The 23,993-nt window shown below is 33.4% G+C and overlaps 1 protein-coding gene across 1 annotated transcript; it reads right to left on the bottom strand.

The window, feature by feature from the left end:
• Positions 1-93: 93 nt before the first annotated feature.
• On the bottom strand, positions 94-22,787 carry LOC138696967 (uncharacterized). Its single transcript, XM_069822507.1, has 10 exons — positions 22,645-22,787; positions 20,031-20,210; positions 16,973-17,319; positions 13,217-13,307; positions 10,521-10,588; positions 9,181-9,216; positions 8,866-8,995; positions 5,803-6,011; positions 2,165-2,192; positions 94-372 (listed from the first exon to the last, which is right to left on the bottom strand). The coding sequence occupies exons 1-10, from the start codon at positions 22,754-22,756 to the stop codon at positions 332-334; spliced, it is 1,242 nt and encodes a 413-aa protein (XP_069678608.1). The 5' UTR covers positions 22,757-22,787; the 3' UTR covers positions 94-331.
• Positions 22,788-23,993: the final 1,206 nt, after the last annotated feature.

The following is a 23,993-nucleotide window of genomic DNA, read 5'->3' as shown; positions in this document are numbered from 1 at the left end:
AGGTTATGGTAGAAGGAAATACTTGTCCGCCGCATATTCATTCTTATATAGGTGGAAAAGTTGCATGACGTTTGATAGTTGAATAAATTGATGTTTTGGATTGCACTAGTAAAATTTATTGAAGTATTTGTAATACATTAAATGATTATTGTGTAATAAATTTAATTAAAATAATTCATAACAGAAAAATGGTGTATACTTTATGCAGTGAAAGCTTATTTCCTCCAATATCGTGTCACACAGCCAGATTTGGTACCGTAATCACACCATACACCGATCGTATTGAAATGCGTGGGTCTCATGCTGCTGATGTCCTTTCCTGATTTCCCGTTTATTTTTCCTTCTTGTCGTGTCTCTTCTTGCACTCGTCAGCTGCAAATATAAATGTTAATCATTAAAGCAGTTGATTAAATTCGTAGGTTTATGAAATCGTTCATATTATTAGCAGGGTAATTATGTACTCTGACAATGTGTCTACTATATTTTCTGTAATATTCTGTCAGTTCTTTTTATAAAATAATAGTAGGCTACTGAAGTTTACACTACATGTAGGTCTAGACGCATAACATGTTTCACTTAGAGAAAACCGTTGATAGGCCTATACATGGATTTAAAATCATAAATTCAAGTACTATTAGGCCTATTTTCTGATATCGGGGTTTATGAAATTTACGGACTATTTAGAATCAACAATGATAGTTTCGGCACTTACATTTTTAAAATAAGTACTACTTCAATTAATTATTTACTTCGTTAATGACATAATGCATAAAACTGTGCAGGTCTATTGTTTGAGCTAATGTTGAATTACTTTTTTACTGACACGTGAATAAATACATAAAGAATACTAAGACCGTGTTGCAAAGTTACATTTACCAGTAGAAGTGAACGAGATAGTTGACCCTACAGCCGGATGTGACGTCAGAAGTCATTATCAAAAGCTACATAATGCACAGGAATGAATAAATAAATAAATGTTTTACATCTTGTGATCATCAACAACAACAACAACACGAAAGAATTGATAATTCAGTTACTCTAAACCCTGAAATAAAAATCATTTTTACAATTATTTTATAAGGTAGGTGTCCCTGATATGGCCATGCTAAGGTTTGAGAATTTTTCTAGCCGCCATTTTGAAAAAAAAAATGTAAACCACGTTTTTCTTACTCGTTCGCAGTCTAATGGACTTTCTTAAAACAATTTCGTTTCCCCATAAAAATAGCTCTAATTGTCCAGAAAGTCCCAATTTCCAAAAGTCTACCTGGCAGCCATATCAGGAACATGTGAACATGATATGGCCACCCTTGTTCCATGTTCTACAAATCGTGATTGTTTTCAGTTTGATAGCGCAGTTGTGTTAAAATTAAATAATTTTGGTATAAAATGAATAAACATGACACTTAATAATCTTTTTTTATAATTCAAAAGTGTAGTCAAAACAGGTTTTTCCATAAAAAAATTAAGTTGTTTTTCTTAAGATACAAAATTTTTGCGTAATCCCAGCTATAAGGCATGTAAATTTGTCAGATGAAAAAATAAAAGTGAAATTAACTTCATATGGCCATGGTGCATTTAATATGGCCATATCAGGAGCAGGTAAGCTTTCACGAAAATCGTTTGATTATGAACAACTCGTAAAAGATACGCCATCAACGACAACACCAATCAACAGGACATTAAAAACTGAATGGAGTGCTATGGTTTTCATGAAACAATTCTTTGAAAAACATGCATAAACAAAGGAGACTTACCAGAGAAAAATAAGAAGAGGTCACATGAAAACCGCAAAACAGGCAACTGACGCCATATTGCTCAACCTGACTGGATGGAAAACGATCAAGTGACATACAAGGATGCTCTTTCACTGATTGCTGCTGCAATTTAGCGGATTTTTTGGTTAACTAACTCACAATAGGGGGGGTGGCCATGTCAGGAAAATGGCCATAACAGGAGCACCCACCTTATTCCAATTGCCTCGCCGATCTTTTTTCTAGAACTACTCTATGACTTTTCTTTAGACTAACATTTGGGCCATAAAATTTTGTTGAGAGATTCCCAACACTATGTAATATTTTTAGACTGCTTTTACAAAATGTGATTTTTTGTCAGTTTGGACCTCCATCCACAGGAAAAATTCTATGATAATAATAATTGTACTCACTCTTTTTTCGGTGCTCTTCAGGGCAATTCTGTAAATAAACATAACATATGTTGTTTTAGCACAGTATTCTAGACTGCAATTTTCTTTTCTTTTCACTTTCTCACTATACTAAGCGTAAGGAGAATTATTGTTACTTTCCAAGGATATTAAACAATAAAATGTTAATGGTTCTTAATTGTAATCAAACCGCAAAATGACGATGTACTTGAAATGTAACAGCTTCTTTTTATTTTGTTTCTTATACAATATAAAAAAAAATTGAGAGTGAAACCTAGCTTGAATTAATGTAATAATTCCCTAAGGTGGGAAGTTTCGAAAAGTAAATATCCGTTACTGAAGTTCGATGTAAGGGATTGAGTTTTTTGAAACGTTTTTCGTAAATATTTTTTTTTTTTTTTATGAATTGACTTTGCGTAATATGTTAGGAATTAAATATTTTAACTTCACATAGGACAGAAACTAAGGTTCAAATTAAAAAAAAAATGTTCTTAATGTACGTACATCATTATATTTAATGAAGTTACGTGTCAGCATTTTTACCACAAATAAATTTATATAGTAGTTACAAACAAGCAATACTTATAAACAAAAAAAAAACTCTTCTTTTAACAAAGGAAATCGCTTGGTGTATTCACTTACAAATTCAAAGCTATAGATCTCGCATCTCTTAAAATAATTCCCAAAAAATCCTCTCACATAATTGTAAGAGCGCAGTGAACAGAATCTTTGTTGGGCTATAGTATATCTTCTGCCATTTATACTATATAATCAAAATTACATTTTTCGCTGGTATAATTTCGTGGTAAATTTGAAAAGAAATATCACGAAATTATCCGAATTTACCCTACTTTGCAGTTGTTACCGTGATGGGACTTGATTGTAGCGGAAAATTTTTAGTGTTCTGATTGGAGCATATAACTAGGGACCGGATTTTTATGTAATATCAAGGTGTGAAATATGTACATATTTATGTAAGAAAAATAAGCTGAATATGTACCAAAATATGTAAAATCATGAAAATATTTAATATCAATATCTGCGCTGGTTTGTATTGTTAGGCCTAGATATTTGTAGTCTGGTACAATTTTTAATTTTCTGTTCTTCATGACGATTTCTACTGTTTCTGGTGCTCTTCCGCCGTTTCTGAGTATCATCATTTCTGTCTTGTCCACATTTATATCAAATTTGTTTCTATCGCACCATTTTACCGTGATGTTTATTGTTTCTTGTAACTTTGTAAGGTCTTTAGACCCTACTGCTATGTCGTCCGCTTATGCGTATGAGATTATTCCCTTCTTTTTTTTTACAATACAGAGTAGTTGTATGAGAAAGGTTGTGTTTTGTTCACTCATACTTACAGTGGGCGGTATGGGGTGAATGCCTCTTTTACTTCCTGGAACTAAGATGTTATGTTTCGTCCCGAAATATATCCCTTCTCGGGTAGGTAAAAAGGATTTTTAAATCTGTGTATTTCAAATTGTAAACTTCCCCAGCAGAAGTTTTATTTTTCCTTTTAAAGAAGTAAAAATGAATAAAACCCCAAAATATGTAGATTTATGTAATACCAAGCCATAATATGTAATGTGGGGTAAATATGTAAAAATATGTAGTATCAAATTTTAATATATTAATGGTAATTACAAGATTCACAAAGATTTGTTATTTATATACTATTAGGTTGAAATGAATACAGGGTGATTCAGACCATCCGTAACAGTAATTTATTTCGGAAACTAATCCATTAAAATTTTCGAGACAAAAATATTTATAACTAAACCACATGTGAACTTTCACTTGAGCTTTATTTCATCAATGAATCTTAACAGGAAGTAGAATCAGTGGCGTATCACTTTAAAATTTCAAATGGGAGTAGTGGTCAAATATGGTAACATTTGATACAGCTCTTCAAAACAAACAACTTTCAGAGGAAACGTTTTTATTAATTTCTACTCTTTCAATGAGAAAACTTACGAAAAGACAATGTCATCAATATTGAGAAATATTGCAATACGAAAATGTAAACAAGACAATCAATGTTGACAGATGTTACTGAAAACTGGACAATGTCATTAATTTTTACAAATGTTCAAACTGTCTGCCATTCTGAGCAGCACACACCATAACACTGTCAGTGACTCCTAACACTTCGACGTGGTCAAGTGACTGGCAGGTCTCTCGTACGTTTTCTCATTGAAAGAGTAGGAATTAATAAAAACGTTTCCTCTGAAAGTTGTTTGTTTTGAAGAGCTCTATCAAATGGTACCATATTTGACCACTACTCCAATTTGAAATTTTAAAGTGATACGCCACTGACCCTACTTCCTGTTAAGATTCATTGATGAATTCAAGCTCAAGTGAAAGTTCACATGTGCTTTAGTAATAAATATTTTTGTTTCGAAAATTTTAATGCACTAGTTTCCGAAATAAATGACTGTTACGAGTGGTATGAATCACCCTGTATAATATGTAATTACATAAAAATCCGGTCCCTACGTATGACATTCGAACGTCCATTCTAGGTCAAATTACTAGCAATAGGAGACATTTAAATGTTAAAAAGTCAATATGTTACAATAAAAAATCTATACTAATAATAAATCTGTAGCCAAAATTTTTATGGTAATTTTCGATTTTCCAAAAATAATTGGTCCTAACATATATAATTAACCACCCTGAAACCGAAAATAGCATTTTTGAAATTTTTGTTTGTATGTCTGTCTGTATGTTAGTTACCTTTTCACGCGATAATGGCTGAACGCATTTCGATGAAAATTGGAATATAAATTAAGTTCGTTGTAACTTAGATTTTACGCTATATGGCATTCAAAATACTTTATTTAAAAGGGGGTTTATAAAAGGGCCTGAATTAAATAAATCGAAATATCTCGCTTATTATTGATTTTTGTGAAAAATGTTACATAACAAAAGTTTCTTTAAAAATGATTTCCAATAAGTTTTATTCTTTACAAAATTTTGATAGGACTGATATTTAATGAGATAAATGAGTTTTAAAATTAAAATAACTGCCATCTAAGGCGGTGTATTCAAATAAAAAACAAATGACTTCGTCTATAAGGGGCCTTGGACTGCAACAATCGAAAGCTATGAAAGATAGCCTACAGATAATGTTTCTGCGTTTCTATGAAGTAATATCGGAAGCTAAATTAACCGATTTGTATAATTAATTATTAATTCACCATTGGAAAGTGTAGTTTCTATAGATGGACATAATGCTATAATGTTATCACAGTAACTTCTTAGTGAATGGAGGACAGGTAAGATTAAAATAGATTCTTATGCACAGAAAACTTGATAGGCTATTCTGTATATTCGTTTCCTGTATTTCCTAAACTAATTTTTATGACCAAATGAGTGGTCTCTGGATCAACATGATCGCATTTTGATTCTTTAATTCAACTTAAATTAAGTAACATAATAAACGATTTATCCTTCTATCAAACACGGATGTTCCCTGAATCAAATGTCCTATTTTAATTATATAATTACTTTATATTTATTTCTAACGGGTGCAGCGGAGCGCACGGGTACGGCTAGTTAATAAATAAATTAATTAAAGTATGTAAAGTGAAATATCTGAATCGTGTTCTGCATGTAAGAGGTTATGCTGGAGTACTCACCTTTTCCAGTTTTATCATAATGCATCTCTTGAAAGTGGCGAGAGTATGCTTGCAGTGTCTCCCGCGTCCTTTGCCGTCTTTATGTTGACCCCCTTTAGGACCACCTTGCCCACCATGAGGACCATCTGGGGAACCACCATGAGGACGTCCACCTTCTGGACCTCCTTGAGGGGCACCATGGTTGTTTTTTCCCTTTCCGCCTTTGTGCACTAATACAATTTCAAAACGACATGAAATTGTAACACAGTCACGTCACCTCTCCCTATCCTATTGAAAATGCTTCAATCCATTTTAGTTCTAATATGTAGTAATAATCTATACTAATAATAAATCTGTAGCCGAAATTTTTCTGGTAATTTTCGATTTTCCAAAAATAATTGGTCCTAACATATGTAATTAACCACCCTGAAACCGAAAATCGCAATTTTGAAATTTTTGTTTGTATGTCTGTCTGTATGATTGTTACCATTTAACGCGATAATGGCTGAACCGATTTATATGAAAATTGGAATATAAATTAAGTTCGTTGTAACTTAGATTTTAGGCTATATGGCATTTAAAATACTTTATTTAAAAGGGGGGTTATAAGGAGGCCTGAATTAAATAAATCGAAATATCTCGCTTATTATTGATTTTTGTGAAAAATGTTACATAACAAAAGTTTCTTTGAAAACTATTTCCGATAAGTTTTATTCTTTACAAAATTTTGATAGGACTGGTATTTAATGAGATAAATGAGTTTTAAAATTAAAATAACGCCATCTAAGACGGTGCAATGAATTAAGAACAAATGACTTCGTCTATGAGGGGCCTTGGACAACAACAATCGAAACAGGGGCCTTGGACATCAACAATCGAAAGCTATTAAATATAGCCTACAGAAAATTGGATAGGCTATTTTGTACATTCGTTTTCTGTATTTCTTAAAATAATATTTATGTACACTCATTTTAATCTCAGAGAATTAACGAACAACGAGAGTGTATTTATTTAGGATGCAGTAATAGTACGTTAACTTAGCAATCCATTATTTTATAATTCAAATTTTAACTATGCTAAATTGAATCGTGTTAAAATACATAAAATATATATGCAATAAATGCAATGCAAAAAATTGGGTAATGAGCGAAGCAGATTATCTTGCGCTGTTGTAAAAGTTGTTCCCTGGATCAAACGTCCTATTTTAATTATGTAATTACTTTATATTTATTTCTAACAGGTGCAGCGGAGCGCACGGGTACGGCTAGTAATAATAATAATAATAATAATAATAATAATAATAATAATAATCCGTGGCGCTACAGTCCGTGAAGGGCCTAGACCGACCAGTCGGCTGCTGGCCTCATGCCCACATGCCGAAGCAGAGGTGGACGATCATCCAACCAGAATGGAGGTATCGTGTGGTTAGCACGATGATCCCCCCAGCCGTTATAGCTGGCATTCGCAACCGGATTTCGCTACCTATCATAGCTCCCCAAGTGCATCACGATGCTGGGTGGGCACCGGTCCCATACACTGGGCGAAATTTCATGAGAAAATTTCTTCCCCCATGAGGACTCGAACCAGCGCGCATTCCGTAACGCGAGTCCTAGGCTGGATGCCTTAGACCACGACGCCACGGCGCGGGACAGTTCTAATATATACGATCTGGAAATATATTCCTATAATGCTAAATCTTGTTCTTGACTTCGCATTAATAATTTTTCAAAATTTCTGATTCCTTTTTATTCGGTACAAAGAAGAAATAGGTTTTTATTTGCAACGAGTCTTTTCAACAATAACCCTGTGTATTATCTTCTTCATTGTAGATTGAATTTCTATTACATGTTTGAGACTTTAAATATAGGGTAAACTAGGGTCTGTTGGACAGTCGGGCATGTTGGACACTCTGTACTTTAACGCGTTACCACGCCACTTGTGGGCACCACATTCTGCTAGAAGTCAATGACGGAAGTAGGCACGAGTGGGGCTACTTCCGTCATTGACTTGTAGCTGAATGTGGTGCCCAGAAGTGGCGAGGTAAACACGTTAAAGTACAGAGTGTCCAACATGCCCGACTGTCCAACAGACCCTAGTTTACCCTACGTATTTTCCATATACATTTGGAAATGAGGATCAATCAGAGAAAATTCCGCTTGCATTATTTTACTGCCAGTGAAGTACTTATGCAACCCTCATATCGTTACTACGATTGTATCTATTTTCATCTTTAAGTGAGAAATCTTGATTTCCAGTTCTATTGGCTAAATCACGTGGCTCTCTGACGAATGTGAAATAATTAAGTAACGGAAAGCAGTAACTTTGTCTAAAGATATCCATCGGGAATATCCAGACTGGCTTCGTGATTAGCATATTTTGGGTAGACTTGTGTTTAAATTATTAAGGGCCGTATTCATAGACGTTCTTAGCGCGGGCTACCGGTAGATGATCAGCGATCTAACGTTTTTTCGTATTCATAAACCAGTGTTTATTTATAGGTTTTTTAGGTGTTCATAAATGGTGGGACGTTATATGTCAATAGCTTCATCGCACATAATCACTCATATCGCAATAAAGTCTGGTAATGGAATTTAGATCGTTATTCACTTCAGGTCTTCATTATATTTTTGATATTATCACTTCATCAAGTCTGTAGGACGAAAATGTGTATTGCACTGTAATGTTTTGTGAACCAAGGACTTACAATCATGGACATTTGTTAAACGAACATTTTCGGACATGTATTTTTCGGAGGAAAAGTACTAGACGAAAATTCCTGGTTTATATATATATAGGGTGTTAGCTAATATTTCTTCATCTTTGACACAAACACAAATTTAACTTAAAATTTATTGATATTTTATAAATTTCTAATATCATTATAGCTAGCACAGTCTACTATATAAAGTCACGAAGCTTGAGTTCTGAGGGTGCTAGAAAAACAATAGACTGTGCCGGTACTATTTTGCATTGCCTGTAATGATCCTAGAGGTGAGCAACTACCTAATGTTTGCATATTTACTACGTATTGAGCTTCGTAGCTGTATATACTAGACTGTAATTATAGTTTGATTTCATACTTACTCGATCCATTGTTAGCAATCTCCACACATTGATCGATATGTTTTTCGGCTATTGGCTTCAGCCAATCGACTATGTGTGCCAGTGTGGATTCTCTAACTTTGTCTTTTATAAGTTTACCATCCTTATCCAACTGTAAGAGTCAAGGAGAGGAATTAATTATTCGTCACATCGCGTATTTCTGTTACAAAGTCTGAATTCCGTTCCATTTACGAAAACATTTGTACTGCAATTGGCTACACGACATATTTAATGCAATAATTTAAATGTTAGGAAAGATTCCCTGATACGTTCAAATAAATTTATCACTCAACTTACCAAGTGTGTTTTGTTTCCATAGCATTGCATAATGCACTGAAAAGAAATGAAAGTCTGTTGTTAATAATGGGACTTAGAAATGGACCAGAAGATACAAACCCTTCACTTGTTAATTAATACATTTATTAAACTGAGGGTATCACGAGCGTTTTTTATACTTCAATATTATGTTCAGTAACAACTATCAGTATATTTATAATTATACGAAACATGTCAAATGTAACTTAAGTGAGCTTTTTAATATATATATTTCTTTTCTGTTGTTTATACACGCTTTAACATCTCTGGTCACATCGCTACTTAATCTTTTGGGTGAAATCCGAAGGCCTCTGTGCTATTATTGAGTACAGCTTCTATTGTTGTGAACTAGATGGCGTCTGTAGATGTTACTGATTTGTTATGAGTATGATTTTGCTAATGAAAAAAGCCGGTGATATTCAGGGATGTTGTGGTCCGAATTTCATGGTATTTGCCGTAAGGTTGAGGGGAAAACCCTGTAAAACCTCAACCAGGAAATTCAACCGGACCGGGAATCGAACCCGGTGCTGATTCCTACACCACAGAGGTGGTCCGTTTAAATATTGTTTCGTGAATTCTGACTACAAAGAAATTCAGTCACACGCAATTTTGAAACAGAACAATTTTGCTAGCGTATTTAGCATAGAAATCGTAACTTTCCAAACTAAAGGTTGAGTACACAATAGAGATATTGAACTAGAAATAATTATATTAAATGTATGTTTGAAGTGGAGAGTTGATAAATAAATCACAATTTTTACATAGCCGTCGTTGGCCTAATTTGATAAATAAACAGAAACAATTTGTAGAATATTTTTATAATACTGTATAACAGATCAAGTATTTATGAATGCTTCCGAAATTATTAATTCCTTATTTACAAATTAGAAGTTGACATATGTTCGTGTTTCATACTGTAGATATAAAAAGTTTTTGTTCTGCTCTAAAACAATATGATACAAATCACACACGAGAATTCATATTACACATGTCGCTCATATTTAAAGAAAGATAACAGATTTTTATAACAATTCATTTTTATTTAGTTCCTCAAAATTGAGACTTTTGCGACTAATTTTCAGTTTACACAGGGAACTTTTCGAAGCCCAAAAATCGGGGCATTTTCTATTTTTTCGGGACAAATGGCAAGCATTATCTGATGATTTTTCGTGCAGTGTAATGGCTCACAATAATCATTATATTTTTGATTGTCAAAGTTTATTGACTTCGTCAAGTATTATTTCAATTTGTTTGCACGTGAGTATTGGGTCCATGTTTTTATTTCATTGCTTGCTTCATAATCAAGCCATTAACATACTTACCGGGTCCATTCTGTGATGCCCTTTGGTTTTATTTTCGCCCTCTTTGTCCTTTACCGTTATGTTTCTTTCTGAAATGACAATCAGTAGGTGCAAAATGTTAAAATGCGAAGTGGACGTATGAATAACTGATTTACTGTACTCTTATACACCCATTTTTTTCTCCAATATCTGTCGAATACAAAAAATCCGATCAATAGTCGAATTTGATCTGAACAAATGTAACTGAAAAGAAATTGAAAATATTACATTTGTTAGGATGAAATTTCTGCACATTTGAAGAACAAAACTGAAATTCTTTCAATCATTTATTATCATAATACATTGCTCTCTTATATGCACTCAGCATATTGGGAATTAAACCAATGGCTTTCCCAAAACACGATATGAAGTGTTTCATATAAAACAATTTTTATCTCCAAAAGGAAGCAAAAACGAGCAAAATTGTATATAATTTTTTTGTTTGAAATATCTCGAAGAGTAATCCCTTGAAATTAATGACATTACTTACGGTATAGTTGCAAACTTACAAAATCACTTTTCTCGGCTTCAGTTTTTTGTATATTTTCCTTTACTAAAACTGCTACTCTTTCTACAGATGATGTCGTAAATGTATGATTTTTTGTGAATGTTCTTGTTCTTAATAACATTTCTCTACCATCTTAATTTGGATGTAATAGTTTATAAATAATTAAGAATTGTAAATTTAAATTTATATAGGGTATTCTTATTGTGTAGTAGATATAAAACGAATTTTATTATATACTTCTTAATTTAAAATCAGGAATCCGCCCCTGAGCACGACTTCTACTCTTTTAGGGATAAGGTAAACTTGTATATTTTATTTTATTTTATTTTATTTTTTTTTTATTTATTTATTTAATAATAACATATACATAAAAACGTTACATTAAAATACCCCGAAAGAGCAAAGCTCGTGTTCGGGGACAGTTCCGTTACATAGATACACATACTTTGTAGACAAAATACTTAAGAAAAAAGCTCACATAAAGATTGTAATAAAATTAGTAAATAATAATACTAATAATAACTGAGTGAAAAAAGAGACGATGTTTAGATTGATGGATTAATATTAAATTATTATTAGTAGTATAATTAGTGCAGGTCATGTTGAGATAGTAACCAAGATAAAATAGAAAAATACACTTAGGATAGAAATAAACTTGTTTTACAATACATGGTACATAATATATATACAGGGAAGTCTGTCATATAAATTTTTTAATTCTGGATCTGAAAATTTCATTGCTTAAAGTAGTCAATTCTGGATGAAATTTTATTATCGAATTATATAGCCGTGGACCATAATTTGTACTGTGTAGTAAAGCAGCAGATGTGAAACATTTAGGTTCAACTAATTTAAGAATTTCATTTCGTCTCGTATTATGAGCATGTGGCTACAAATTTCGTTCTGTGTATACTATATTTCATGTTACAAGTATTAGCACATAAGTAAATAAATAAATAAATAAATAAATAAATAAATAAATAAATAAATAAGTAAATAAATAAATAATTAAATAAATAAATATGTATGTATGTATGTATACGTATAGCATTTTATATTGGTTACTTTATTTTCTTGGTAAATTTCATACTCCACTGCATTAAATATGTTTTCTTATTTTTAGTAAGTATAATCGAAACCCTTGGCAGCAAATTCTGTTTCTGAGTGTTTGAAAAGTGTACAGGCAATTTTTTAAGCAAAAGTTTCAAATTTATAGAAAGAGTAGCGATTTTTTTTTTTTTTAATTTTTGATGTAATATTTAATATTTATTTCTTTAACCTTGTTCAGATTTAACATCATGCCTTCTCTTCAGCTCTACCAGAGGATTATAACTACAATATTAAGAATAAAATTAATAATTACATTCGGAATATGTATTATATGACTTTCTCGTGTTAAATTCTATCGTATCTGGTTTACATGTTTCGACCTGTTATTGGTCTTCTTCAGAACTAGTCGTTGCTGGTCTTGGCGCCTCTGTTTTGTTTCCTGTGGGGGAGTGCTTGTGTAATGTAATGTGGAGTCAAAGAGTGTGTTCTGAAATTGAGTTGTACGTTGAGAATTTCATTAGGATGTGTTTAGTATGCCTGTATATTTTATATTGTTCTAGTGTGTTTAGTTTCTGGCTTTTTGGTTGGATGTGTAGAATTTCCATGTCTGTGTTGATGTCTCTGTAGGTGTATTTAGTACTTGTGATGTGTTCTGCATATGTGGAAGTGTTTTGTAATTTTGCTATGCCATATTCCGAAGTGATACAGTGTTAAAAGTTGTGTAATCAAGATGTATAATAATTAAAATTAATATTAAAGTTAAAATGATGATGAAAAGTAAAGCACTAAAACATTTCCTGATTAAAAGAGACTAAAGAAATTGTAATTATATTTACAAAAATATTAACAATTCATACATTTCTTAACAAAATTAGATTAAGCTTTTTACAGACAATATTTAGCCTGTATGCAGCAAGAATGCTGTAGAAATTTTCAGTTCCCTAGTTTGAACAGTTTAGAGAATCTAAATTCCACGTCGGAATACCTCTTTAAGATCCTGATGTATGCTTCTAAATTATCTCGTATTACAAGTAAATCAACTATCTGCCTCAACTGTTCATGTATGTAATTGTCTTTGCTTAATTGGGTATCGCATTTGTATATGTAAAGAAGTACTTACCTTTAAAGCATTCTTCCATTATCTTCTTATCTTCTTCAGTTATGGTAAACAAGGGACCCTCTCCGCAACATTGCATGTGGTGATGATGTCGCTGAACAAAAGAGCAAAATCTGAGAAATTTCTGTCCAAACGGAAACTTACGTATTAAATATTGCGATATAAAATGAAGATCATTCAAGCAGTATACAAGGTGTTTCCTAGGTTACGTTGCAAACTTTCAAAGATGATGGAGAAGGGCAGAATACATCAGTTTGAGATAAGGAACTCAGGCTCTTCGTTACAGAATATCGTTATGTTTTAATTGATGTACTGCAGGGATTTTGTATGGATGAAAATGTAAGACGCCTCAGCAGATGGGGCGAGGTCATGGCCCCCTTAAATTAAAATGACGACATTCACGTCTAGTAGCCTAGAAATTGTTTGGTGAAGAATCGGTAGAACGGAGAAAAATTATCTCTGGCACCGGAACTCGAACCCGGGTTTCCAGCTTTACGTGCTGGCGCTTTATCCACTAAGTCACAGCGGATTCACGTTCCGATGCCGAATTGAATTCCTCTCATTTTAAGTTCTACCTAATTTTTGGCCTACCCTCATATACTGTGTCACAGCGTGTGTGACAGTAGACAAAATGTCCAACCACAAGTACATAGGTGCACTCAATACGAGTGACTAAGTGGCCGGGATCCGACGGAACATGGCGCCGTCTTGAATCACAAAGTGATTACTAACGCTTTATCATATGACTCTGATGTACCGAAGTACATAATTGGAGTTTCAGTGCAGTAATTCTGGGTTTCCATATGGTGAGTACGACTGAAGCATTTTCTTCCTGATAAACTAAAATTAATCCTTGTACAAACACTCGTGATGCCACACTTCGACTACTGCGATATTATATTAAGTAACCTAAATGCATATTTGAGCAGCAGGCTACAAGGTGTGCATAATGCGTGCGTCCGTTATATTTGTAATATTCGTAAGTATGATCATGTTTCCCCGTCCTTCCAAACTCTGTCTTGGCTAAGGCTAAGCGATCGACGAGCCCTGCATTCTCTTGTTCTCTTATTTCAAATTCTGCGCACCGCTACCCCAATCTATTTGGCTTCTCGTTTTCAAAATTTATCCGCATATCATCAGCTAAGTACCAGGTCTCATCATAACAATTTGCTCATTATACCCCACCACAAGACATCTTTATATTCTTCATTCTATCCAGTTTCAGTTGCTAGAAATTGGAACTCGCTTCCGAGTGATGTAAGGGGTTGTTGGACAATAACTTAATTTAGATCAAAATTACATAAATTCTTACTTAAGAGATTCATCACTGATTAATATTTGTTACTTATAACGAAACTAATATCTGTCCATTGTTATTATCACCATTAATTTCTCTAAATAGAATACAAAACCTCTAATGGCAAAATCTCATTATACACTGTTACTATAAATGATCTTTCCGATTACAAACTTGAATAACTATCGTTAGGAGACACTTAGAAACATGATATTGGTATCAATGAAAATAGAAACTCAAATATTTTTTGTTATCCATTCGGTTAAATCACATATGCTACTCTTAAATCAGCAAAAATTAGAAAACATGAAATTGGTATCAACAGAAACAGAAAATCCAACAATTTTTAAATTTTTTCACTGGAAAACATGAAACATGAAACAGAAAGAGAAACATTTGTTTCACAACCGTAAGTAAGTCACATGTGCGCAATGTTAGCTCCTTGTGTCACACGACACACATCAAGTCTGTAGTCAATTTCCTGCCATACACATTGTAGCATTGGACCATCCACCAGTGCAATGGCATATGTGATGCGGACACGAAGATCCTCAATGGTAGGTGGTAATGATGGCTGATACACTTGTTGTTTTATAAAAACCCACAGAAAAAATCACAAGGAGTGAAGTCGGGGAAACGTGGAGGCCAGTGCAAACATTCTAAATCTTCACGGCCAGCACGTCCAATCCATCTCCTTGGAAATCATGTATTCAGTTGTTTCTGACATCGAAGTGGTAATGGGGTGGTGCCCATCGTTCTGAAAAATGAGGCCTTTGATGTCCTGTTCCAGTTGAGGAAGAAGGCATAACTGTAACACGTCTAGGTACCACTTACGGATACTGGGCCCACTGGGTGGATCAACACCAAATTTTCTTCTAAATTTGCGTTTTACAGTGACAACAGACTGGGATATGTGATAATCTAGCACACAAAATGCCTTCCTGGCTTCGTTTGCAGCCATTTTTCTGTTATATCGTCTCCTAGCAACGAAATTAATAAATATGCGACAGGTTCACCAACATAACAAGAAATATTTCAGTTTCTATTTCCATTGATGCCAATATCATGCTTCTAAGTGTCTCCTAAAGATAGTTATTCAAGTTTGTAATTGGAAAGATCATTTATAGTAACACTGTATTATTATTATTCTCATTATATCAATATATTTTAGAGTTATATTTTGCTGCCTATAACATAGTTCTAGTACACTTCTACTAAATTAATTCTCATCATTTAACCAACTAGCTATCTCAACTTAATTATATAGACTGAATTGAATTACATTAGCTCATGAATTATTACTTTTTCGTATAGGTTTTATCTGAAATTAAATAAACAAGTAGGGCAAACATTGACAATTTCGTGATAATTTTATAAAAATTAATTTAAAATGCAAATGTGTAACTATTTTCTTATTCCGATATTTCCATCTAAGAGACGATAATGTGCTGTACAAATTTGGAGACATAAAAGAATGGATACGTTTTTGAACAATTGCCAAAAACCACTTTTATAACTTAAGCTAATTGATTGGTTATTTCGTGATAACCTTGGTACTTTCGTGATATTACATTGATGTCCACAAGCAAGAATCCTTCTGAATCGAAAAATACAGTAGCCATAACTTTTCCTGCCGAAGGCAAAGTTTTCAATTTCTATTTCTTTGGTGAATTAGTATGATGCCACTCCATTGTCTGCCTCTTTGTCTCCGGTTCAAAATGGTGGAGCCATGTTTCATCTCCTGGCACAATTCTTGCAAGTAAGTCATCTCCACCATTCGCATACTGGTCCAAAAGTTCACTGGGCACTGCTTCTCGAGTTTCTTTGTGGACTTTTGTCAACATCCCCGGAACCCATCTGACACAAAGCTTTCTTAACCGTAATGCCCAACGAAATGTCACCTCAAACCGCTAAGATTTCTATCAGTAAAGCTAAGCCTATATGGCGACTACAGCTGTATCTAAAATTCCAAAAATCTTTTCTAAAATTTCATTAACATAAAATAAATCTTTGTACCACATATCATATGTTTACGTTCAGTAATAAGCCTATAATGCAATTATAAACATCCACAAAATTTGTACGCCTGAAAAATCGACTCTAACTTGCTCTCTACGAACGCAATAGCTCACTGAAGCAGCTACAATAGTCACACAAAGCGTTGCTGTATGTTTTTTGAAACCGAACAACATGTACAATCCCTTTGGAGGAAATTTGAATCTCGTAACACCATTGGTTAGTTCGCGAAACAGCCAGGAAAAAATATCACGAAATAACCACTGCCACGAAATTACCAATGTTTACCCTACTAGTCGTTAAAACTTAACTGAAGAATATTGCTGGAGAATCTTTAGTCTAATGTTGAGTGGAAGAGAAGGTCTTATGGCCTTAACTCTGCCAGCGAAAATGAAACATTGTATTCTATTTGAAGTTCAAAGTAAGTTCTATATTGAAAATGTTACCATCTGCTGAGAGCCGTGGGAATCCGGTCCTTCGAGATATTCCGCTTGTTCCTCCGGTAGCTGACTCTCCAGTTCCGCGTAATAGCCGGCTTCAAATGCGTTGCTGTCCTCAAGACTGCGCGTTATACGTGAAAATATTTCGTCCATCGCTGACTCAGAATCTTGAAAGCCTTCAGGGCCTGTCAGACTTTCAGATGACTCTTCACCCTGCCCCTTGCCTCTCTTCCTTCCTCTTTCACTTTTATTACCTCCTTTTCTTTTATTACCGCCTCCTCTTCTCTTACCACCTTCTCCACTGCCACCTTCTTCATCTTGAGGTGATCTTCTTGACACGAAATGTCCAATTCCTGTAAGTGTAGAAACTCAAGTGGGTGCAACATTTGCCTTTCTGGCGCTTTCTTAAGGGGAGAGGATGGTATTTTTTGGTGAAAAATAAGTAAATTAAAAAAAAAAATTCTTTAAAATACTCTGTGATATGTGTGGAATGCATAGCATAACATTTTGTGGGTATTTGTGCCCTTATCGGGTGTTGAGTCGCCATTTTTAAACTTCCTGCGTTATGGATTTTTAAATCACTCGCCCACTTTATTGTTGTTTCCGGTAAATTAAATTTTCAACAAAAAAAATATTTTTTTTCTTTAAAATACCCTTTGATATGTGTGGAATGCATTGCATAACATTTTGTGGGTATTTGTGCCCTTATCGGGTGTTGAGACGTCATTTTTAAACTTCCTGCGCTATGGATTTTTAAATCACATGCCCGTTTTTATCGGTTTCTACCAGTAACTTCATTTTTTTTGCTACATTGCCAGACAAAAATGGATATAATTTCTGAACTATTAAAGATACATGAATGAAATTTGGAGCACACATTCTTTAGACTATTAGGAAACTTTTCTCTGTAACAGAATTTTGTTAATTGATTTCATTTTAAAAATACGTCCGTTTGTTTGCAAGAAAGGAAATCAGAAAATTGTTATTAAATTTTAATCGTTTATTTTACAAACGTAGGAACTAATATCAAAATTCTGTTACAGTCAGTTTGTAGAACATGCATTTGCAAATACATTGCAAAAAACGGTTTGAATCTATCTTTTAAAACGGTTTAGATATATCGGTTTTAGTACAATCCTGCATTGGGTGTATATATATATATATATATATATTTTTTTTTTTTCAAATTTTGGCCCCCAAATATTTTTTTTTCAAAATACTTTTATTTCGTTGAGTTGCCACAGCTATGAGTTCTCTACATACAAAGAATTAATATTTTACACCAAATAGGAAACAAGTTTAAAAAATACCATCCTCTCCCCTTAAGGCCCATTCACAAAGAAAATTAAGCGTAAACGTAAGAACATGAAATTTTTACAGCATATTCTATGTACTGTGGTTAACAAAATTGAGAGTGGATTTTGTGATTAAATGATTAATTTTTAAATTAAAATGAATGTTTATATTGGTACTGAAAAATTGTTATTTTTAGACATGCAGTGGTTATAATTTTTCTTACTTCATTTTGTAGTAAAAATATAGGAAAACTAATACATAATACTTTACTAATATGCTAAATTTTTAAAAATATTTTTTGTTAATTAGTCAGAAACTTCACCACATCATTATCTATGACACTGTGATTATGTGTACAAAAAATCAAGGACTTAACTTGGAAAAGTAGAAAGAAATTTCACCCAGTACAATTATTGTTTATATTTACTTACAATTATTTACGTTAATTTGCAGTTATTAAATACATTTATGTAGATGAATAATTTCGAGGGAAAAATTGTTCCGGGGCCAGGTATCGAACCCGGGATCTTTGGTTTAACATACCAACGCTCTACCAACTGAGCTACCCGGGAACTCTACCAGACACCGATCCAATTGTTCCCTCTATATCCACAGACCTCAAAGTGGGCTGACAAGCGTCAAGCAACCAACGTTGAGTGCACAATAACTCTGTGTGACTTAAATTATTGGATCGGTGTCTGGTAGAGTTCCCGGGTAGCTCAGTTGGTAGATCGTTGGTACGTTAAACCAAAGGATCTGGGTTCGATACCTGGCCCCGGAAGAATTTTTCCCTCGAAATTATTCAAATCAACTTTACAGGGAGATACACCTGAAAGCTTGATTTGCATTTATTTAGATATTTCTAAATTACTTTTGTATATTATTTACAAACCTGAATTAAGTAGGAATATTATGATCAATATTAGAAATGGTACGAAATGGTCTATCGTTGACTAAAATATCTTTTGTAATACTACAATGTAAATACGATAGGCAGAACCACCTTATGGATTATAGGTCAAAAATAAATCATGGTGAATTTTCTACATATAAATAGTGAATGTAAATAGAAAGGAATGTTAATTGAAACGTAAATACAATATATAAATAATAAACTGAGTTTTAAATGTTGGTAGCAGTAGGTAATTTCGAGAAACTGTTGTGAGATACAAAATGATACGTGCATCTTGTTGCTTAGCAACCCGCATCATTACTGGAAAAACAAATGAAGTTTGAATATCGTCGTATTGTGTATTACATTCAAGATATTACTAGTGGCTAGAGCAGTAATGCTACATTTATTTTCTTGCACTGATTACAATATTCATTAAAAGTTCTAGTTATTTGTTTTGTGATCATGCTAAGACGATCCTCATCAAGTGGTGACCTAAGATTATTTGAAATCACACAACTACCAATCAATTTAACATTTCACGCGTGTACAGCGATTCTACAAATACTCTGCCATCCTATTTCTCCCGAACAAAGATTTATGTTTCTTATTCTCTTTTTGACCAGAGGAACTTACTTCACTTCCCATATTTTATCGGATGTTTTTCTAACTTTGCAACTCTGTCGCATTTCTCCGCTGCCTCCTTTGTGAAAAACATTTTTATATTCATATCTTAATTTTTGTTACACATTTTCAACTAAATGTAGGCCTACTTGTAAACGATTTCACATCGAGATAATATCGATATGTGAATATAACCTTTTACAGAAGAATTATTGCCCTATATATACATGATCTGCTGGGATTATACTGTACCTTCCAAATTTGGTGTGTATGCTTCATACAGCGATCGTGCTACCCTAGACAACAGCGAGCCAATATCTTCAACATCTGATTCCAAATTGGAGTTGGAATGTTGGTCGACATCCTCTTTATCCAAATCGAGAGCTTGTATATTCTCGATCTGACTGCCTAGCTCTCTGACGTAGTCACTGACTGAAAAAATAAACAGCTATATGTAAATATTGATCGTGGAATACAAATTTGTTGTATGGTTTACCTATTAGAAATTTGGACTTCTGATATAGTTACATGTGAAAGAACCACCAATGCTTCTGAGACATTGCACAGGGCTTTCGGACTGAATTTTAACAGTGCACATCCCATATTTACAGCTTTGTTGAAGCTAACATTAAAATAAATAAATTGAAATTTCTGAAATGAATTCGGCCTATGAAAGCCTTGAACATTATACATAGGATTTATTTTAAAATACAAACGTGGAAATACCACCCCAATGAATTCCTTAAAATATGTATTTGATTTATTATAAGAACAATCGAAACAATTTTGATATGTCTACTGTATTTTATAGGTACAATTTGATTTCTGTAAATTTTTCATGCAATTCAATATTTCCAAGAGTTTTTCACTAAGAGTGCCAATATTTTAGCTTCTTCACTCGGGAGAAAATTAAACGGAGAATAAATATGGGAAATGCCTGTTATTATTCGGTTGAGAAACTTCTATCATCCAGTCTGCTGTCAAAAAATCTGAAAGTTAGAATTTATAAAACAGTTATATTACCGGTTATTCTGTATGGTTGTGAAACTTGGACGCTCACTTTGAGAGAGGAACAGAGATTGAGGGTTTTTGAGATTAAGGTTCTTAGGAATAATTTGGGGCTAAGAGGGATGAAGTTACAGGAGAATGGAGGAAGTTACACAACACAGAACTGCACGCATTGTATTCTTCACCTGACATAATTAGGAACATTAAATCCAGACGTTTGAGATGGGCAGGGCATGTAGCACGTATGGGCGAATCCAGAAATGCATATAGAGTGTTAGTTGGGAGGTCAGAGGGGAAAAGACCTTTGGGGAGGCCGAGACGTAGATGGGAAGATAATATTAAAATGGATATGAGGGAGGTGGGATATGATGGTAGTGACTGGATTAATCTTGCTCAGGATAGGGACTAATGGCGGGCTTATGTGAGGGCGGCAGTGAACCTCCGGGTTCCTTAAAAGCCAGTAAGTAAGTAAGTAAGTAATATGTATCCCATTTCGAATATGAACACTAAAAGTTCTTGACGTTCCCAGCTTTGGATAGCAATATTTTAAGCCACTGAATTCTATGATTGGCATAGGTGTATGACTATTCAAGAGATTTATAATTTAAAATTGGAATGAAAATAGAGGAATAACCCAAAACTAACCTCTGCGCGCAATTAGTGTGATCAACAAACTTACCGCCGCGCGCAGCTGACCACTTCAGACTATGTATAATCTACACTCTTCTGTGATTTTTTTTTTAGTATCCAATTTAATAAACCGTATTTCACCCTGAGATATATTAGGGTTATAGTTGGCATCAAAATACACATTTTATAACCAATAAACAAAATTGTGGTCAAGATTACAATTCACATGAATTATGTAGAAGAATGCACCTTAATGAAAGAATGGATCCTGTTAAAGATTAAATGAGATGTTTGAGGAATAATCACTTCAAAGATATACAAGAATGTCTAACCGTTTCAGAGTAAATACACGACCTAAAAAGATAATCTATAGTACATTAATATAACAAAGTTTGACTTTCACTTTCAAATTAATACTTAATCCATGAACAATGAAACAGTTAAGAGTAATAAAAGGATATTACAAGCAATGATTTACGGTTACAAGTTACATGCGTGATTCAGGAACAAGTACAATAATTGAAATAATAGCACAAGTAATGACTTATAACTAACGAAATTCTTGAAGGGCAATATATAATAGTAGGGCAATACAAAAGATTTAAAAACAAATGTAAACAGTAAAGGAATAGTAGAAAAATTGACTTAAATTAACACATTCTTTTTAAAGCAATAGGTAACAACAAAGAGATACTAATAACAATACATTGACTGTAGTTACAGATTAAACACGTTTAAAAAAAACAAACACGCAAAGGATCAATAGCTATTTTCAGGCATTATATACATGCACCATGTCTTTGATTCACATCTTTTTGACGTTACTTCGTATATTATTTTGTGTTTCAATCTATTTCAATTTGTTATTTTTCACTGTAACAACAAAAATATGTTTCATAAAGCCTCAAGGCATTTCTCTATATTTATTGTACCATGGTAATCTTTGTCAATGGCAACCTGTAATGGTTATAGGAATAAAAATATATATATATATATATATACCTATTAAACACATTACTTTAGAAGCAATAAATAGCTATACTAAGCGATGACTTAAAATTTACGAATTAAATACATTATTTAATAACAACAATTGGCAATAAGGAGGTATTACAAGAAATGTCTCAAAATTAGAAATCAATTCTCTGAGATTTATACTGAGAAAGAAGAGCCAAGAGATGAACTTTATCTTTCAAAGGAAAAGGACTAACGTAATAAGTGAACTTACGTGATTTCTCGTCATCCAATCGGAAGCCTGCAGTCAAAGAGCAGGCTAACAATGCGAGTGTAGCTATGTTCAGGAACCCCATGATGAAGACGTACCTACAGCTACCAAGCATCGGTATATATACCTCTCGAAGTCCTCAGATATTATATGGACTAAAAGAAGTGTGAGGTCATTATGTATTAAATTTCCATTATGGCAATATCAGAGTTATTACTTTACTTGTGAATTGAATTGTGTAACTAATATGCTCATGATGACGTTCAGCTAATGTCACACACCCAGTAATAGCTGCTATTATTAATATATTTTCTGTATTTAGACATCCGGGAAAAACCTCGGTACTTTATATCCACGTGAGCATTTTAATATTAAATAGAAATCATGACGGACCTTTTTATTTCATTTTCCAGGAAGTTATCCTTACGGAACATTAACTCTTGCTATGCGTCACTACCGCACGTGGAGAGAAATATTACAAAAAGATTTTTTGTTCTCTTATGAACTTTCAATTTTTATTAGAATTTAATTTCTCAATATTATGTTACGTATTTTTAACATTTTACTTAAGTCAATATTTTAGAAGCCCCTTAACCTGCATGAAATACAATTAAAAATCAAATGAAGTTTCATAATCTTGAAAAAAATTGAACCGAGAAAGAAATTTTAAAGTCAGTTCTGCATAAATTATGCAGAAAACATAATTCGTAAATAAAGGCATTATGGATTTGCAGAGATATACAATGAAACTTCATTTATACTTATTATTCATTGAATACATATCGAAACTAGTCAGCCAGGCAAATTGTAAAAGTTGACATAATAAAGCCATGATAAAGTTATTATTATATTCTTACTAAATTTGGTATTCCCAAGAAACTAGTCGATTAATTAAAATGTGTCTCAGTGAAACGTACAGCAGAATTCGTATAGGTCAGTTTCTGTCAGATGCGTTTCCAATTCACTGTGGGCTAAAGCAAGGAGATGCACTATCACTTTTACTTTTTAACTTCGCTCTAGAGTATGCCATTAGGAAAGTCCAGGATAACAGAGAGGGTTCGGAATTGAACGGGTTACATCAGCTGCTTGTCTATGCGGATGACGTGAATATGTTAGGAGAAAATCCACAAACGATTAGGGAAAACACGGAAATTCTAGTTGAAGCAAGTAAAGCGATAGGGTTGGAAGTAAATCCCGAAAAGACAAAGTATATGATTATATCTCGTGACAAGAACATTGTACGAAATGGAAATATAAAAATTGTAAATTTATCCCTTAAAGAGGTGGAAAAATTCAAGTACCAGGGAGCAACAGTAACAAATATAAATGATACTCGGGAGGAAATTAAACGC

The sequence above is a fragment of the Periplaneta americana genome, chromosome 3 (genome assembly GCF_040183065.1).
Source record: "Periplaneta americana isolate PAMFEO1 chromosome 3, P.americana_PAMFEO1_priV1, whole genome shotgun sequence".
Classification (NCBI taxonomy): Eukaryota; Metazoa; Arthropoda; class Insecta; order Blattodea; family Blattidae; genus Periplaneta; species Periplaneta americana.
The sequence above is the reverse complement of the archived record's forward strand: the minus strand, read 5'-3'. Positions and strand labels throughout refer to the sequence as shown.